Genomic DNA, 18,772 nt, shown 5'->3' on the forward strand with positions numbered 1-18,772 from the left:
CTCCCTTTATTTACTTAGTTATTTATTTATTATTATTTTTTTGATGTTTCAACCTCTCGTGCTGAGACTATCCTTATCTTAGACCTTCATGTACGAATAATATTATAAAGTGTTTATGTGCTAATAATACTATATTTATAGAGGAGGGGAAAGGAAAGTTTCTGATGTGCAAAATTTTCGCACATCAAACACCTTCCTTTCCCATCCATTGAACTTTCTTTTTAGTAATTTAAGAGCAGTTGAAATGAAGTTGTTTAAGCTGGCTGAAGTAGGATTGAGTTATATGATTTATATAGCTCAGCTTTGCAAAATGGGTGGGAGAGTGTGGGAGAATTACGCTTCCATGATGTCACAAAGTTCCATGGTGTGTTAATTTTTCTTTGGGCGTAACTTTTAAATCAAACCTAGGATGTGTTGAAAATTGGAATACTGATTTGATGAAGAATTTGATGAAAGTTCATATACACTGATATTTTATTCATGGTAAGTAAGAAAATAATAAATTGGATAAATTTGCCCTGATGGGTTACGTAACAACCCATTTCATTTTGATCTGCTTTTAAATGATCAAAGTCTAGGAGTCGATTCGTGTCTTAATTGATTCCCTTAATGATTAATGATTAATGCCCTTAAATTATTTGAAATAAAACGATAGTTACCAAATGTTGCCACACGCCGAGAACTAAAGAAAAATGAAGGTCCCACTTTCTAATGATCTGTGTGTCCGAGAATGTTGAGATTTGTTTTATATGCGTAAGTTCATCTCCTTTTTAATTCCCCAAAACTATTTTAATATAACTTTGTAATGAAACTTTATTTTTTATTTTATTTTGAGTGTATTTTTTAAATATTTTTTTTAACTATTAAATTCCATATACATGATGCTGTCTTGCTGTGCCAAATTTCGGACCGCGTAAGACGCGTTTCATATGTTAAATGCGTATAACGTAAATTTCTTCAAAATTTCTATTATTTAAGACAATGATCACTGTTTTACACCTAATTTTTAAGAATTTATGCAGAAAATGAATATGCCATTTTGTTAACTGTTATTTCAAAGGTTTGGAAAAAAAATTGTGAAATGCAATTGTTTGTGATTTCGGAAGTAATGTTCACTAACGTTGATTTGTTCAGCGTCGAAAAGAATGTTAGAGGGGTTGGGGATAAGTTACTGTCAGCTTTGTAATAAAATATTTTCGGAGTCTATTTTTTAATAAATTGGTTCGGTTATACGAGTAACGGTTCGTTTATACGAATTAGAAGCTTAGAAGTTTCTGCCTTTTTTGTTTTGTTTCATGATAAAATCATTTACTCTCATTTACCCATGCAGTTTAGTTAAACATTTTATTAATCACCAAGCTGTAGAAATAGATTTTTATTTATTGCTCAGATACCCATTTCATGCTTTTAATCTGCATAATTCATTTCATGGAACCGACAATTTAATTTTATAAAATCCATTTTTTAACGAATCCTTGATAAACTGTACATTTCAGTTCGTGACTTCTTCGATTTCTTTTAATTGAATACGCGAGTTTTGTTTTAACAGCAAGCCAATTCCAGAGAACAGCATTGCTATGAAGATCTTGATTAATAGACCTCATTTTAAAACTTGGCGCGTTTGGCGCCATCAATGCCAGTCGGTCCCGAAAGAAAAAAAAAAAAAGAAACTTCTCTGTTGCGTGTTTGGAACAACCCTGCCGCACAAACCGCTTCGTTGCATTGGACATCCGATTTTTTGATTAGTTTGCTGCTGCAGTCAGAATAGGAGGAAACGAGACTCTGTACCTTTGCACGCATTTAACAAAAGCTTTGCCGCGATGTTTCGACACAGCCCATTGTTTAACCCAGACGTGGGAAAGGATCGTGTGACAGACCCTATACCCGGTCGGATTTCTGGAATTTGATTATGTGTGTTTTTTTCAAAAATTCGCTTTACCTTCTCTTGTGATCTGCCAGCCTTCTTTGAGCAACTTTGGTATTTGTGTATGTAAACACCACGAAAGGATCAACTTTTACTTGGATGTTTTGTGCTGTGAATTATTAAAACATATTTGGATTTCTTCCATTAGAGTGTAAAGGTGACAATGGGATATCGCTTTTAATTGGATTTTGGTGCTTTTGTGATATTAAAATTGTTATTGTGTGCAATCATGCTATTGGAAGAAAGTGGCGCTTGTCTGACACCTTCTCTGCCTGAAGAGAAGTTGGCTGTTGTACCTGCAGGACCCGTGAGAAGTTATTTCTACACCAGCCTCTTCTCTTCTCGTGAGTATATCTTTTACATCCTGTCCTTAGATAAGAAGATCCTTAAATGCTGGTCGCGAGATAATTCATGATTGGCAGATTTTGTCGTAGTAGGTTCTATTTAAATAAATAATCACTCATTAGAATAAAACGGTGAATAATTGACTTTATCAAAGTGACCCCCCCCCCCCCCCTCCTTTAAGATTGCAATTTTAGCTCTTTATTTTAAGCCTATCTTTTGAAATTACTGTGACCATTTATAACAATAAAATAAGGGTTTAAAAAATTAAGCCTGTATTTTACATGAATTAATTCGGTATTATACATTTTTTTTTTCTGAAAATGTGTATAATATTTTTAACCCTGGCTTCCTTTTCCAGTAATAAATTTTTAAAACTCATAATATAAAACTTTAAATAACAGGCATTTATGGTCTATACTAGAATAGTTCAGATGGATAGATTTGGTATGCGAAGTGGGCATTACAGAAATCCTGCCAATTTGTCTTTTTGTTTCACCACATTTGTCCGGGTGAAAGTTTACTCCCCCCCTCCCCCCACAAAAAAAAACATGCAAAAAAAACAGGCACACTAGGTTGTAAATCTTATCTACACCAGGTTCTTTTTGGCGAGTTCAAATTCGGGTGACCATTGTCTACTCTAATAACTAAATAGTGCCAAAAATCCAAACACTCTCTACTGCTATGTGTATTTTTATAAATAATTATCGTGCATCTTTATATATTTGTTTTTATATTTGAAACATTACAAAAAATGTATCAAATGCAGTTTTAATTATTTGACCAATATTATCATGCTATTCCATTTTCACCACCTAAAATTATGGACTTTGAGCAGGAACATGAACACTATGAATGCTCAGGTTTTTATTTTCAGTTCTGCAGATGAGAGTTGTGTCCTTCGTAATAAAGTAAAGAAAACTGGCTCTTATGCATTAACTGTATGCCACTGGAAAAAAGCCTATTAACTAGCGATCCTTGGTTTTTCTTTTCCTTTTTTTCAAAGTTATTAATTACAGGCATGCAGTTTTCTACACAGTGCCAGAAAATCGAATAGACTTTTAAGACGCATTTTTTTTTCGATCGATTGAAACAAAAATTTGTAAAGAATTACTAGAGCAGTCATAACAAATATGTTCACATATCAAATTTCATTACTGCATTTTTGATTTATCACATGTCGAAGTTAAATCTCATAGACGGTCAACCCTTTGGTCCCGAACTTAACGCGGATCTATTTTTTGAATCTGTGTGCTTAAAGTTTTATCTATAGATCTCTTTGCGATTTACAGATATTGTATTCGCTTGTACTCGGTCAGGCTGACTTGCGCTGAATGGATTTCATTGAAATTTTGATGGAAGTCTTCAAATATGGTTTAAAGGCCACATACCAAATTTCATTCGCTTAACTAAAATTTTTTTGAGTAATCGTGTTCGCAGACAGACGCAATTCCAAAAATGCGTTTTTTCGGACTCGTGAAATGTTAATTCGAACTCGAGATTTTATTATTTATTCTATTGTAATATGTTCTCTTCGTGTGCGAGAAAGTGAGAAAGGCAAATGGCTTGCAGAAAAAATAACTGTTACTAGGATCTATGGCGCAGAAAATTTTCCTATAGCGAAAAATACTTGAATATATATAAACTGATTTTATATTGTGTGAAGAGCTAGGGATTGTCTGTTTTTCAGTTTTATCTCTTCTGAAAAGATTTCTAAGGTTTTATCATTATTTTTACGTTAATAAAGGAATTGAAAAAAAGTCCGTTTGATCAAGACTATATATTTTAACTAACATCATATTTCCGTCTTACCGTATTTCAACCATCATTCCTTTGATATTTGACTATGAAAACTGGAATATGGAATGCTAATTTTTTTTTCTCAGTATTCAGTGTTTCTATAAGAAATCAGTTTCTTCCATAATTTTAAGTCCTATATTGAACGAAGTAGAATTTTCTATATTTCGCAGTCAACTTTATTTAAATTGTTTAAAAATCCTTTTAATTTATTTCTTCAAGCTGTTTATTAAGTGCATTTTAACTTTTCATTCCTGATTTCCCTTCTTCAGCGAAAGAAGCAAGAATGTGATTTTTTGTTGTTTCAAAATCATTTGCTTTTCTTTTTTTGCTGTGTGGAATGTAGTGTGTAGTGGTCATTGTTTAGGTAATGGTATATGAAAATGTGTCTGGCAAAGGAAAAAGTTAATTCTGAGCTTTGCTTTTCAAATTTTAAGTAGAATTATATCTATGGCAACGAATAATTGCTTTGTTTCCCACATTTAAGTAATTAACAATTACTATAACAACATTTTTATAGTATAAAATTATCTATGAGACAATGTTTTTGTTAAAGTAGAAAGAAATGGAAGCGTTTTTTTAGAGGATTTAGGTTGTACTAAAGAACTCTTTTATTATTGATTGGAATGTTTCTAGAAATAAGAAATGTTGTATTTAATTGTTGTTTAGTGAGACTCAGTATTATATCAAATGTAATATTTTTATTGTTTAGAGAGGTCATTTATTTATCTTATAAAATCGTGTTTGTGGTGTTTATGCAAATACAACGAACTTTCAACTATGAAATTTGGCACGCAAATAGTCTTAAAGATGATACAATGCACTTAAATTAAAAATTTAATGTAGAATTTAATTTAATGTTTTGTTTTGGATGATTTTTTTCACCCATAATTGCCCAATAAGAGGAGGAGGTGAGAGGAATTCAATGGATGTTTGAAGAGAACAAACAATTTTTGTTTATGAAATTTATTTTGTAACTCTGACCTAATATACTAAATTTTGAGAAATTTAAAAAAAATATTAACTTGCCCCTGAATTAAAAAAAAAAAAAAATGCGTTTCAATCTCTAATAACTTTTTCAAAATATTTTTAGGTCATTATTCAAACATTTCTCTCTAATTTAATCTACAGCTATCAGAGTACCTTTTTCATCGTTTCGTGATCGTTTTAGTTAATTAATCATTTTCTTGATAATTGTCTTTCTTACTAATTTGCAGCAAAAAAGTGCGATCCGGTGGTGGAAGGGGAAGGAAGAAGCCTTTTTTTTTTCTCTAGTTTGGTAAGGATACAATTAAGAAGTATGAAAATTATCTTTATATAATTTAAATTCTAATGACACCGTCTGCAGGAAGCTGTTTTATTTCATTGCCTCTTTTTTTAAAAAAATCTAATTTTCCTTTTCGTTTCGTTTTTATCAGTTTACCAATTGTTTTCGAAACCAACTGCTTGGCCACTTTAATTATGTTAATTGTTTCCATGTAATTGGAACAAAAGTTCTTATTACTAAAATATATTAGGAAAATAACATCTCATCTATTTTGTCATCTTATACATCATCAGATGTACGCTGTGTATCAAAGTTACTTATTGAAATGAATTTCTGCTCAGTTAATCTCATTATTTCTAAACGATCGGTTTATCAAATGACCTAATCCTTTCCTCACACCTGTTTTAATGTGTTATATTTTACCATTAATTTTCTACCTGAATTCCCTAGTCGGTATTCCTGCCCTTAGTGGCGTGCGACCGCCCGCAGCTGTGGGTCAACTGCTGCAGATAAATGGCCACATTCGCCCACGCTTTCACCCATGATCACGAGACCGTTCAAATTTATTGTCGTTATTCCAGGAAGAAATCTGTTTTTGACACTATCACGGGGATGGATACGGCATCTAAATGAAGGATGTGAGCTTTTCACGAAAAAAATGTTGTGCTCTTAGCTAATTCAAAAAATATATGTTATGTTAAATTCATTGGGCAGTTTTCACAGTTGCTGTTAGGAATGACTTAGCAATTACAGTTTATGTTAAACTTTTTGATTTAATTGAATTAAAAGAATTTAAACCCTATTCTAAACCAAAGTTCACAACATTTTTGTGTTGTTCACGAGAATTCTTTTGAATGCAAACATTCTTCTTGTTGCCAAAAATACGAGGAAATTCCTTTAACTTACATCTAACCCAAGGGAATAAAATAGATAAAAAGTGGGTAAATTTTTGAATTGGAGATTTTTTTTTTAATCTGTTTGTTCGCCCGTATTCTCGATTTTATAGGCTGTTAAATATTAATATGGAGTGCATGTTTTTAAAAATTATTCCTTGCGTTTTAATAAGATCGTAAAACAAACTGAATAAATAAAACAAATTGTAATGCGTGCAAATTAAAAAGAAATTATATATTACGAAATAAAAGCAGTAATAAAAATCGTAAAGAAAGTATTTAAAAAATGTTTTTAACATTTTTAAAAGGATGCGATTGAATGGTTTAATGGATGACTTTGAATTTCATCATAATACTATAAATTGTGGCAAATTTGTATTACATTAAAAAATTATCAAAAAAAAAACATTGTACAGAAATAAAATGAATATCATTAAAAATGTAATTTTTTGAGTTTTATGAGTTCATTTTTGTGTGATAATAGTTTTGAAAGATGTGGTCATCCATTTACATAGAAATTACCCATGTGTCAATGAATAAGGTTATTTTCACGCTCGATTCAACTTTGACTTTCTTACTTTTTTTAAAACTTTTTCTTTCCTTCGAGTGAATAAAGTTTTTGGTGAGCTCTGAACAGAGCATTTCTAATAATATTTTGAAATTTTATGAATGGGTGAAGCATTTCATTAAATGCAGCTAATTAAATGGAGCAGTTTGGAACATTCGGATAGTGATTTGTTTACATTTGATTGCTGCCATTCGACATTATGTAATAATTGCGATTTTTGTGCCACGTCATTGAGTGTTTTATATACATAGAAGTTTAACTCAAATGAAGGATAAAGTTCTTTTTGCTTGCTTGTGTTAAATCTGCTTTAGATCTTTTCAAATCTCTTAATTAGTTTATAAAATTAGACTTTGATCAAAAATCAGTTTAAGTTAAAGGTATTCGTATTTCTTTCTAAGATCATCACATTTGGACAGTACTCTTTTTCCTATTTAGGTACAGAAACATAAATATATTTCTCTTTGTGTTTACTAAATCGAGAATAAATCTACTTTTTTAAATGGATGGATAAACTATGCAAACAGTTTTATTTTTTGTTATTCCTGTCATCTGAAAATCATTAATGGTTGTTTTGTGAAACTAACAAACATTCGATAATAATGAGTGGATAGCAATAGCACGCAAAATCGTTTCTTACGGTTTTTATAAAATTTGGTGTGCGAAATGAACTCATTAAATTCTATTATGGCATCTGATGCAAAGAGTCGTTTGAGCTCTACATTCATTGAAACCAGTTCATCACAGCCGGGATTAGTATCTCATTTATATGTTTGGGCATTCGAATACTATTCTTTTGATACAGTCAACTTCTCGGCGATGCTGTTGAATGAATGGATGTGCGTGATTATCAAATCCTTTGCTTCTGTGTATTGACATTCAATCGTTAAAAACATATGGCAAACAATCCGTGGCTCTCTTCAATGCGCTGCTGGTTGATCCAACGGCTATTTCGTTTGATGCACGACGAATGAATAAGAAAATCCTTCTTTCATGCCTGGGGGCAGGCTTAATGGCCGGAAATACTTATGGCGGGTGGAAGATGGGGGAAATGGATTGAATAATCAAATAGATTGATATAATTGTGCTTGCATTTACTTTGTGTTTCTGAATGACGACATATGATACTTAATGAGGTAAAGTATGCATAAATCATTTTTTCTGTAATGGTTGTGTCTACTTTTAATTTTCGGAATGGACACATGTCGCCGTTGTTATAGTCATTTATTTCATATATATACTTTTGCTTGTGCTTTACTTTAGTAGGAACAGCATTTGATTTTTTATTTCGAGTTATATGTTTTATGATTTCAGAGAGCCAACCATTTTAATGTTTTGGGGCTGATGACTCTGAGAATTATGATTAAATACTTTAATTTAGATGTTGCATAAGGTTTAAAAAATTATTTATTGCACATAAAAACATTCCATTCTTTTTACAATTTTTCTCATTTAAATTTAAATTGAAAACCATACGTCAATAGTGGCGAGTTAGATATTGCTCTTATTTTACCAGAAATGTATGAACGTGACATTTTGAGTTCCACGATTAATAACGCAATTTTGCTTATAGTTAAAGAATTTATATTTTCTTGGTGCTAAAGATTTTTAAAAATATTTTTAACTGCTACCAAAAATTTGCTTATGTGTTATATATATGTTTCTGATATTGTTCAGCGCTTTAATATTGTGTAGAAATAGAAAGTGGTCCACATATTATTACGTTAAGATTATTCTAGTATTTGATTGTAAATCTTACATCAGTCAGTTTATTGTTATCGATAATGCTGTTGCATATTATCATCTTGTGACAAATGACTAATCACTAAATCTGAAAGAATATTGTGTTATGATCTTATCAATTTGCTTAGCTGTGTAACACCGTTGTTTTTATTTTCTTAAATAAAGTAACTTATCTGTTATTTTTAATTATCAATTTGTTTATTATTTAGCGATAGTTAACAAGCAAAAAAGATCTATCTATTCTTTGTTATTAATGTACCAATTTAACTGAAATATTTATTTTAGCTAGCACACATTTAATAATTGCTGTTATAATATTGGAAGCGCTGGTGTTGAAACCTTAATCTTTTAAAATCTGTTTCTTAAACTTTTTACAATTTTTAAATTTTACCGATTGGATTGTTTTCATGCATAATCTGTTAGGAATCGAACATCTGTTATAATCGAACAACTTATGTATCGACAGCCACTTCACCTTGCTGAAAGGTCAGTATTCATACTGGGAGCAGCCGTATCTGCATAATCTTCATAAACACACACCTGCCGGGTGATGAGTTGAGTGACTTATTTCTTCACCTGATCACTCACAGCTTGCGTTGGCCGGGAACAAAGCCAAGGGAAGAGACTTCAAACCAGCGATAAAAACGCCGTTTTTTTCTTTCCACGATAGAAGGAATTGAGATGTTTATCTAATGTTAAAGATCATTGATCCCTTGCGCCCAACTGTCCTGCTTCTGCGCTATTTTAAGGATCCCGCCTTTCTTATGCCCGTTACTACGAGATAAGGCTCAAATGCAATGAAGAATCTGTATTGGGTTTCCGTTTATTAACCCGGCTGTTATGTTTATGTTTATGTGATATGCGCCTTCAATACCTATGTATTTAGTTTAATATTATTTAAAGTAAAGTCCCTCGACGATTACTTTATTTGATATTGAAATTCTTTTCAATTTTGAAAAATCTCATTTTGTAATTGTATCAGTTATATGACAATATATGTGAAAAATATCATTGTGTGTGCTATTCTTTTATATTTTCTCGTGTACGAAATATGCAAAGAAAAGGTGTTGTAATTATCAAAAGAGTTGATATCGATATTTTCATGAATCTTGAAAGTTAAATATACCGAAATCAGTAAAAAGTTTTTTCTTTTAATAATAATAATTGTTTATGCAAACGCAGGTTCTCAAAAAAAAAAAAAAAAAAAAAAAAAAAACGAGCGAGATGAATGAAACGTGGCATGCCGTCCTTAAATTATAATACATAATCTGATACATTATTCTAGAGCTGTATCAGATTTGGATAAAATTCGTCAGTAGGAACTCACTACTTCCATTAATAATTACTATTAACAACCGTGACTTCAGTGCGGAAACTGGTGAAACCATTTGCTGTGGTGAAGATACTTACGAGGATGGAGGGAAAAAAATACTCTCCATTTTTTGAGATGTTATCTCACAACGTGTGCTTATTTTAGTTGCAATTATGTTTAGAAAAGAGAAACCCAAACACCGAAATCGTTCTTGCATCCACAGGACATATCGGTTGAGAGGAAACTAAGTTTTTGGATTTTCTCCTGAGAGACAGGTTAGTGTTCTCAGTTACTTCTGATGATTTTCATCGTGAGGTAGTTAGAAACAGGCTTATAATGTAATAAAATCCAGTAGGAATTAATATTAAATTTAGGATCAGTAACATTCTATGTCGTTAATATCTTTTATAGTAAATTCCTAACTAACCTTTAAAAAATCACTGACTTTTTCATCACGTAAATTTACATGCCTATTACTTTCATGTGTGAACGTTTAATGGTTAGAAGCCATTTGATGTCAAGTATGAAAGGAAAATGATTGAGGAATTCGAAGGTGAGAATTTCGATACTTCAAAATAAGAAACTTGGGTCGCAGAAATGGAAGGAGGAATAATCCTTAGTAGATTTTTTTAAAAAATTTTTTGAATCCTTAGTTGATTTTTCCCCCCTCCAAATATATATATTTTGATCCAAAGTGTTAAAAGCACCGGAATAAAGATCCAATATTCGCATGTCTGCTAGTTGTTAAAGCTTCGGTTGTTAAATGAATGTGACCATCAAATTTTGTTTTTGTAATAAATAACAATGTAAATTTACAATTTCCGAGTATCGGATAAAAGCTCCCAGATCCTATGGTTGAAGTAGATGGTAAAGACAGATGTGGGAAAGTTCAACTTTATGCTGTTAAATTGAGCTGATAGTGTTTTCTTATTTTAATGTGTGTTTCTAAATCTTAAATATCCCCTTCTCGTGTGTCCTAATGTACAGACAGACATATCAGTTTTTATAAAGATTCCTTTTCCAGTTTTTCCTGATAAAATTGGAGACAGAATAATTATACATGATAGGCATATTAAATAGGAGATAATTTTTCTAAAAAAACACTTAACAAAACTATATTTCGGATGGTGGGAAATAGACCGTGAATTGTATTCCGAGGCAATATACAGAAATTTCTCATCGTTTCATTTATTATTCCCTGATCCGTTATTGAGATTAGAAGTCGAAAACATGTTTTCAATTAACCCATAATCTGATATATTTGGGAGATCACCGGGTATTTAGTAATGAACGTTCCCATGAATGTGGATTGCTTATTAATAAATTATTTTGAACAAAAAGAAATTGTTTTTACTACTTCTTTGGTGCTCTCACGAAAAAATATAACCTCTTCTCCATGTCGCGCAGTGATTTGGGGAGGAAGAAAGGCAACTTACGCAAAATTTATCCATAATTATTTCAAGTGACCCCGCATGCATAGTGTTTTCATTGATGCTGAATACTTACCTATAAAATAGACACAGTCACTTTTGAGCGCAACTTTTAAATCATGTTATGGGCAATATGAGGAGGACGAGAAGAGAATGTGACGAGAGCATGGCAACACAGTGATAAAAGCCAGTTTTTCTCATGTCCGCGTTAACAAGCTCTTAAATGAAAGATAAACCAGTTGATTTGATGCGTCGATAAAGTGATGAGTCGGATAATACTTCATTTAATAATCGTTGTCGTGAGTTCGCTATGAGAACACTGTCAGATTTTAAATACAGTTCTTTTTGAGCAATTCACGTTACAAATATTTCTTCTTGATTTCCTAGTTGCGAATATCTTCTATGTATTTTAAATTTGGAATTTTCTGATGAAATTCTAAATTTTTCTTATTCCGGTTACGACTTCAAGATGATGGATTATTTGAGAACAACATTTTCCACCCTTGCACTTACATTGATTTATTAAAATACGCCAAGGTAGAATCTCTAATTATTTATTCTTCGTAAAATGTTAGTAGGAGGCCAGGGACTTCCTGGCTCCTACGTATTGTTTACCTCCTACTCTTCGACATTTATTATCTATTCTTCAACTTTATTTGTGTTTCAGTACTGTTTGTGGAATCTAACCTATTCTTCTTTTGAATTTGTTTTTTATTTGTTGCAAAATAAATAAAGGCGAAATGATATCTCCTATTTGTGCTCCCGTAGTGCTCTTTAACAAAATTTAATAAACAGCTTTAATAAAAGTAGCTTTGAAAAAAATCTCACCATTAAAGTAATTTATTTTAATTATTATCATTATTTTACTTTATTTTTTATTGTATGGAATCTCAATCTCAGTTATTTTTTGAATTCACAACCAAATAGAACCTCTCCTGTAGAATTTATTTATTAAATTAATTGATTAAATTTTGAAATTATTAAACTAGTGTATTGTTATCGAGAACAAACACAATTTCAAAATTCTAGCACGTCTGGAAGTGTATATATATATATATATATATGTTCCTGTTTTTAAAAAAACATTTAAAGTCAAGTTAGATCAAAAGTAGATAAAAAAACTTTCATTCAGATGACAACATTTTGATACTATTTTGATTTTAAGTTGTGTTTAGACAAATTTAAAGTTTGTTATTGTATTGAGTTTTATTTCGCCTTAGACGTAAAAATTATACCCACACACCTCTCTTTAACTTAATAATGGCAAAGGAAGTTAATTATTAGAGAGGTTATGGGTTTCATGATTATTAATCAAATATTTCCCGTTGGAAAGAGGAATTTTGAATACTAATTTGACCTTTTGATGTTGACCATTTGCTGCTAGCATTCATCACTGCCGCGAAAAAAAAAAAAAAACTACAAAAGTGAAGTAGCAGGGCAGTACCAATTACATTGTTTTCGTGTTCGCTATATCTCGTTGAACTGATTTAAAAAATAAAACTGCGAGGGTAAAAAAAAAAAGCTCTTTTTTTTTTTTTAAATATAAAGTTTAGGGCGACATTAAGAATTAAAAATAAACAAATAATATGTAGTAGAAAATACCTTTTAAACAAATCTTTATACCTACAAAACAAAAAATACCTTTTTCCATCGTACTGATTTGGATGAAAAAGGTCGATCTGTATTATTTTAAATGATTTATTTTCTTCTAAACAAATTCCATTATTTTGTTTCTGGGTCTAAAGTAACGTGGAAAAATTTTGTAAAAAGAAGGGGGGAAAATTACATTTGTTTTATTATTATTTTTCACCTGAATAATTTCTGTTAGAAGGCAATCTTTTTCAGTAAGTTCTCGGGGGGTGGGTGTCTTGATTCAATTATTGTTGTAATATTCTTCTATGAAGAAAAAATTTATTGTATCACTCATCACTATTTTGTATCACTATTTACTTCAAGCGAAAGTCTGATATATAACTGATTCTCTCTGTATCAAACTTGCGAATTTTTTTGATCGAATATTTGCTATATTTTAAGGGAGGAAAATATTAAATTCAATCAGCTAACACATATAAGAAACATCTTCCTTTGAAAAAGGATAGAATGGATGTCATTAATTATTTTTACATAAGATCATTATCACAAAGTCAGTCCGTATCCCAAAATTAGTCAAGATGCATGAATTTTATAGATAGATTACCATTGCTTTATTTTTTTTTTCTTTCTTTCTCTCTCTCTTTCTCTTAACAAAAATTGATTTTTGTTTATAAGTTATTAACTGGCTTTGGACAAATGACTTAATACAAATTTCACTATGCGAGTCATAATTAAAGAGTATTCTATTCATTTATCATACCATTATTCATTTTCTTATGATGCATTACTAATATCTTTTCGCTTCGTTTTCCTCCCAAAGCTAATTGAGTTTCAGTAAATTGACAGTGTGAATGCGAGTGCCACCATTCAAATTCATCAAATTTAGTCAAATGACCATTTTCACAACGCGGTCACGAATTCCTTTTTCAACTGATACTATATTTTCTCTCCTTCGTGGTATTCTTCATTTACTGTGAAGTGTAACCAATTCAGTATTCATCGGTTTGGAGTAAATTCTAAATTTGCGGGTGGTTTTGCTTCATTAGGGCTGGGGGGAAGGAAAGACAAATAAGTACTGTTCATTCTATTCGTCTGCAGTATAAAAGATATATAAATTTCCTATTGTAGTGTTTGTGAAATCCTTTGTTGTTTGCAATGTGATAAAAAAGCCGTCTTAAAATTCATTGTTATTTCAAAAAATTCTGTTTCCCAAATAATCTTTTTTTTTTTTTTTTTTCCAGATCCGTTGATTGCTTAAAAATAGTTTGGTGTCTTATTTTTAAAGTAAAATGATTTTTTTTCTTCTCTCTCTCCCCCCTTCATTTTTCCTTTCCCCGAAATCTAAAATGAGCGACTAATATATATATATATATATATTCACTAAATGCTATTTACAGCTTTTGACTGCTGATTAGTTTAAAGATCTGTATCCGTACCTGTTCTGATTAATTTCTGAAACGTCGTGCAGAAAGCCTGTTGTTTTAGAGTACAGGGTTTTCTTCCGTTCCAAAGCTGTGACGAGCGATTAACTATGGCTAGTATTCGACACATTTAATGCTTTTAAATGTTTGCGTGTTGTAGCTCCCTTTCTTTCTTCGTTTCTTCTGATCCACTGACAAAAATGTTTTGAAAACTGATTTGTTTATGTTAATTGCATTGGTTATTTATTTAAATCAAGCATTAACTCATAAGCTTAAAATTATGCAAATTTCTTTTTAATTAAGCATAAGATTAAAGCAAGGGAATTTTTTTTTTTTTACTTGACCGATAAATAATTATAAATATTTTTTTAAAAATTAAGAATTTTTAAAACAAATCTGAACAATAAATGGAGTGGAAATCTAATTTCTGTTATTGAGATCATTTATTCCTAACGTTAGAAATCTGAAATAATTTGACTATGCTTTAACTATGTTTTTAACTATGCTATGAGGTGTGACTATGCTTTTGTTCGGGAAATGTCAAATTTGACGCTGGGAAAAAAAGAAAGAAAGGAAAGGGGATAAAAACAAAGACCTAGTTCAATTTAAAAAATTAAAATAAAATAAAAAACAGATTTTTTTTTAGCTATAGATTGTTTTATACTCCTCTTCTGTTAATATAACAAAATTTAAAATCACTACGAACTTCGTTTATTTTATCTTTAATCGCCCCAAGAAAAACAAGTGTGAATATGTTGATCTGTAATCAGCAAGATGACCTGTGCCACACAATGAGGATGTTTTTATACCAATTCTCATTATGTGGCAATTCTTTGTCAGACGACGATACACAGAACTTTGAATTTAAAAGTGAAAGTAAACTGGAAGTAAGTTTGTCAGCACCACAATAGGTTTCTGAAGAACTCGACCATTTGATAGGATAATTTGCAGTAGCAATGATAAAGCAGTGTCCAGAATTTTCAGTAATTAGAACAAAAAGGTTTGTGTGCATATGTGTGAGGGTTATTGAAGCTTAATGTTAAAATAATGGCTTATAGAACTAGGGAGGTGAAGATTCTATAAAATTTTAGTCAAGATAGAAAGTTTGCATATTGCAATGTATTTCTTGGCCTCTTTTTCACATGGAACAGAATATGAACGAGAATATCGGAGACTTTTCTTGAAGTAATCAACTCGAAGTTTGTAAATGTGTATTATTGCATAACCGCAATCACTGTTCGTTTCTATGAATTGCTGTAAAACTTCAGAAGAATTTCAAGATGTTAAAATGGTCTGTTTGTGTTGATGTGTAGACAACCAACTTCCTTTTGGGACTACAAAGCGGATATACGAAGTACCCCTGTTTTACTTCCATGTGGGGGAAAGTAGAGCATTCTGAGATGTTTTTCAAGAGAAGCGCTGACTATGGGCGCGGTGAATATTTTCGGAAAGCTATGGCGAAAAGAAATATGATTATTCTCCCACCACTTATTATCAAACTTGGCTTAATGAAACGATTCGTTTAAAGCGTCGAGTAAAGATGGTGATTGCTCGTTAAATGTTGCTGCAAAGTCTGTATTGTATTTCACGTCAGTTGTTCTCAAATATTGTTTTTCATTCATTCATTATAAATTGTCTTTTATTGTTGCTGTTATGAAATTTGTTAATGAAAAAAAAAATGACTTGTTTTAAAACATTGACTTTAAAATGATTTCACTTTGTATGTTATCGATATGAGATATAAACATTTCGCGGTTAGTGAGGAATAGTTTGATAACTGTTCATTCTGTGTGCTTTCAGCTTCAAAAAGGGACATTAATATTAAAGCGAAGCATATGAAGTTCCTGTACATGGATTTTGACCACTTTGATTCGTATTGACTGTACACGAACACTTTTTATATCGCTGGCGTATTCGTATCCATTACTTAGGTAGAGTGGGATCGAAAATCCTTTTAAGTACAAAATGGGTGCATTGACGTGCCGAGAGCGTAATATGAGGTTCAAGAACGATCGGCACTCCTATATTCTGGATGTCACGCAGCCCACTTTGTCGTTTGTCACGAACGGTCCAGCCCTTATATCGAACTGCACGAAAATCGATTACAGAATGAGAGCAATTAGCAAACGCAATCGCTGTTTTGTGCGTGACTTGAATGCTTCATGTTTCCAGGTGCTTTTTTAAATTATTTTTTTTAAAATCGGAGTTTGTTTTCTTTCCTTAATTATGTTGATGATATGTTGGTAATGTTTTAAAGATATTTTAGAACATTTTTAATTATGATTCCTAAGTAAATCCTGCTATGATGTTGCGTGGGAATTTTGTATGTTAAAAAAAGACAGTGCTTATCTCTACCATGTGTATTAGTATGCTCCGATTATTTTTGTAAATTAGAATACACCTCTCTATATGTAACGCTAACATGGTCCATAAATCTTTCTTAATACTTATCATCGAATGGCAACGATAAAATGTAAACAACTCGTCGTACAAATTTTGCCGACTGCGTCATTGAACGTTTTTACAGCAGCTGTACTTATTTTATCTCCATTTTGATTAGCTAAATAATGGTACTGTAAACTATCATTAGAAATGTTCGAAAGAGGACTTGCCGTATCACCGAATCTTTATTCTGACCGAAAAAAAAAATGTAAAAAAGAAAGAAGAAGAAGATAGAAAAAAATGGATGTCAAACCGAAAATTTATTCGAGCGCAAAAATAAGCTTAACCGTTAGCAGATAAGTAATTGTAATAACTTGTCTATGGTAATTGATGTTCATACCTTCCTAAACTATTACCTTGTAAATTTCGTTTCCTTAAAATAACTTTTCTTTTACTTTTTAATAAATATTTTTAAAAAATTTCATTTGATACGTAATCTGTAACAATTTTTTTTTTTTTTTGGTGTGATTAAATGCAAACTTATCCGTCAAAACATTCAACCGTCTTATTTTGCCATTATTAAAATTTTAAAAATTGCTTTATTTGGGCATTCACTTTCTCTTTTATTTCGTAGAATATACTCTCTTTAATTTCCAAGCGCAAAGTTTTTCAGTCTTATCAAATATAACAAGGTGAAATTAAAAAAACACATTCCATATTAAAAGTTTTAACAGCAAAAGCAGTCAATAATGTAGGCGTACCAGTTGGTCCCCAAAGGTAGTTAGTTTGTGATAGTATCATTGTTTTAGACCAGCGTTTTCCTACTTGTGGATCGGAGGGTCATGTGCTTTTGATCTTGAAAGCTCAAGTTCACCTGGAAAACAGCAAAATGTCCACTATGGAGGTTGGTGGATCTGTCAGAAATGACGATAAAAATGACAAATTCACATATCTAGGCCATTATATAGTTCAAAGTATAAGCTTACGAAATAATTCGGATACGCTGCATTCTCTAAAAAGAGAATTTTACATCTGTTACTGTTTTGCTCATAAAATATCATAGAGCCGAACTTGACTCGACTTCAAAATGGATTTATGATATGCGAATGCCAGTTTCACTTTTTTATATTAATTTGCACTATTGTTGCCATTTGTTTGGTGTAACGACTATATTTTTGTGATCATTATTATTAAATTTGAAGCATGTTTTATAGTTATTAATCTTATATAGAAGCCCGGATCTGCCGGATATGCAAAGCTTGTTTGCTTGAAGGCAGTCGAACATAGACTAAGCAGCCACCAAAACATAAGTTCGGCGAAGGACTTGCTTTTTTCCATCGAATGTTGATAACGTGCTTTAAGAATTAAAAAGTAAATCATAACACGTTAATTGTGACAGCTTTAGTAACGCAGAACATTATCCAGCAATTCTTGTAGTGTTCAGCTTTGTTTCTATGGTCTATTTTTAAGAGATCAGGGAAAAAAAAGCATATCTCTGTCCCTTCTTTTATTTGAAGAATTGATTAAAATTTGTTTTGTTCGTTACTTTTTTTGAAACTCTTATGATATTAAGAAAATTAGTTAAGATTTTATAGGAGGATTCTTAAACTACTGATAGGTGTCACTAATGATAAATTGAATTATTTTTGATAACTGTATTTACTCAAAAGAATGATCATTTAATTCCCCTCTTAACATTTTGTCTTAATCTTTGTTATTTATAAATAACAAAGATTAAGACACAAATGCATTCAAACAAGAAAGTAAATTATAATTATCCTCAATTTAGGTATTATTTTGTTTTATTTTATTTTATAAAAAGACATGAGGGAATGATATATGTAAAAAAAATTACCTGTTTTGATGTATTCGAGTGGATTCCAGAGCCAAAGCTTCAGTAAGTTGAAGATGAAAACATGCTGCAATGTTGCTGGGTGTTGTCAATAATAAATCACTAAACTTTTTCTCAAAAATTTTTTACTCCATGATGACTGATAAATAAATGTACTGTTGTGAGGGAATGATGCAACACACTGGAGACAAACTTTAAAATAGTGCTGTGTCAATATTTATTGCTGAAATTAAATTTAAAATGGATTTTCT

General features: G+C 31.1%; 1 protein-coding gene across 4 annotated transcripts in view; it reads left to right on the top strand.

Moving 5' to 3' along the window:
- Nucleotides 1–18,772, top strand: part of LOC129962572 (phosphatase and actin regulator 4-like) — a 130,234-nt gene that overhangs the window by 35,294 nt on the left and 76,168 nt on the right. For 2 of the 4 annotated variants that reach the window (XM_056076339.1, XM_056076340.1), the window contains exon 1: nt 1,759–2,268. The exons of the other annotated variants lie outside the window; for them this stretch is intronic. In XM_056076339.1, the coding sequence (XP_055932314.1) occupies nt 2,154–2,268 (115 nt within the window). In that variant the 5' untranslated portion in view covers nt 1,759–2,153. Of the gene's footprint in view, nt 1–1,758; nt 2,269–18,772 lie in introns of those variants that run through there. 4 annotated transcript variants of the gene reach the window in all.

This window comes from Argiope bruennichi, chromosome 3 (genome assembly GCF_947563725.1).
Source record: "Argiope bruennichi chromosome 3, qqArgBrue1.1, whole genome shotgun sequence".
NCBI classification, from domain to species: Eukaryota; Metazoa; Arthropoda; class Arachnida; order Araneae; family Araneidae; genus Argiope; species Argiope bruennichi.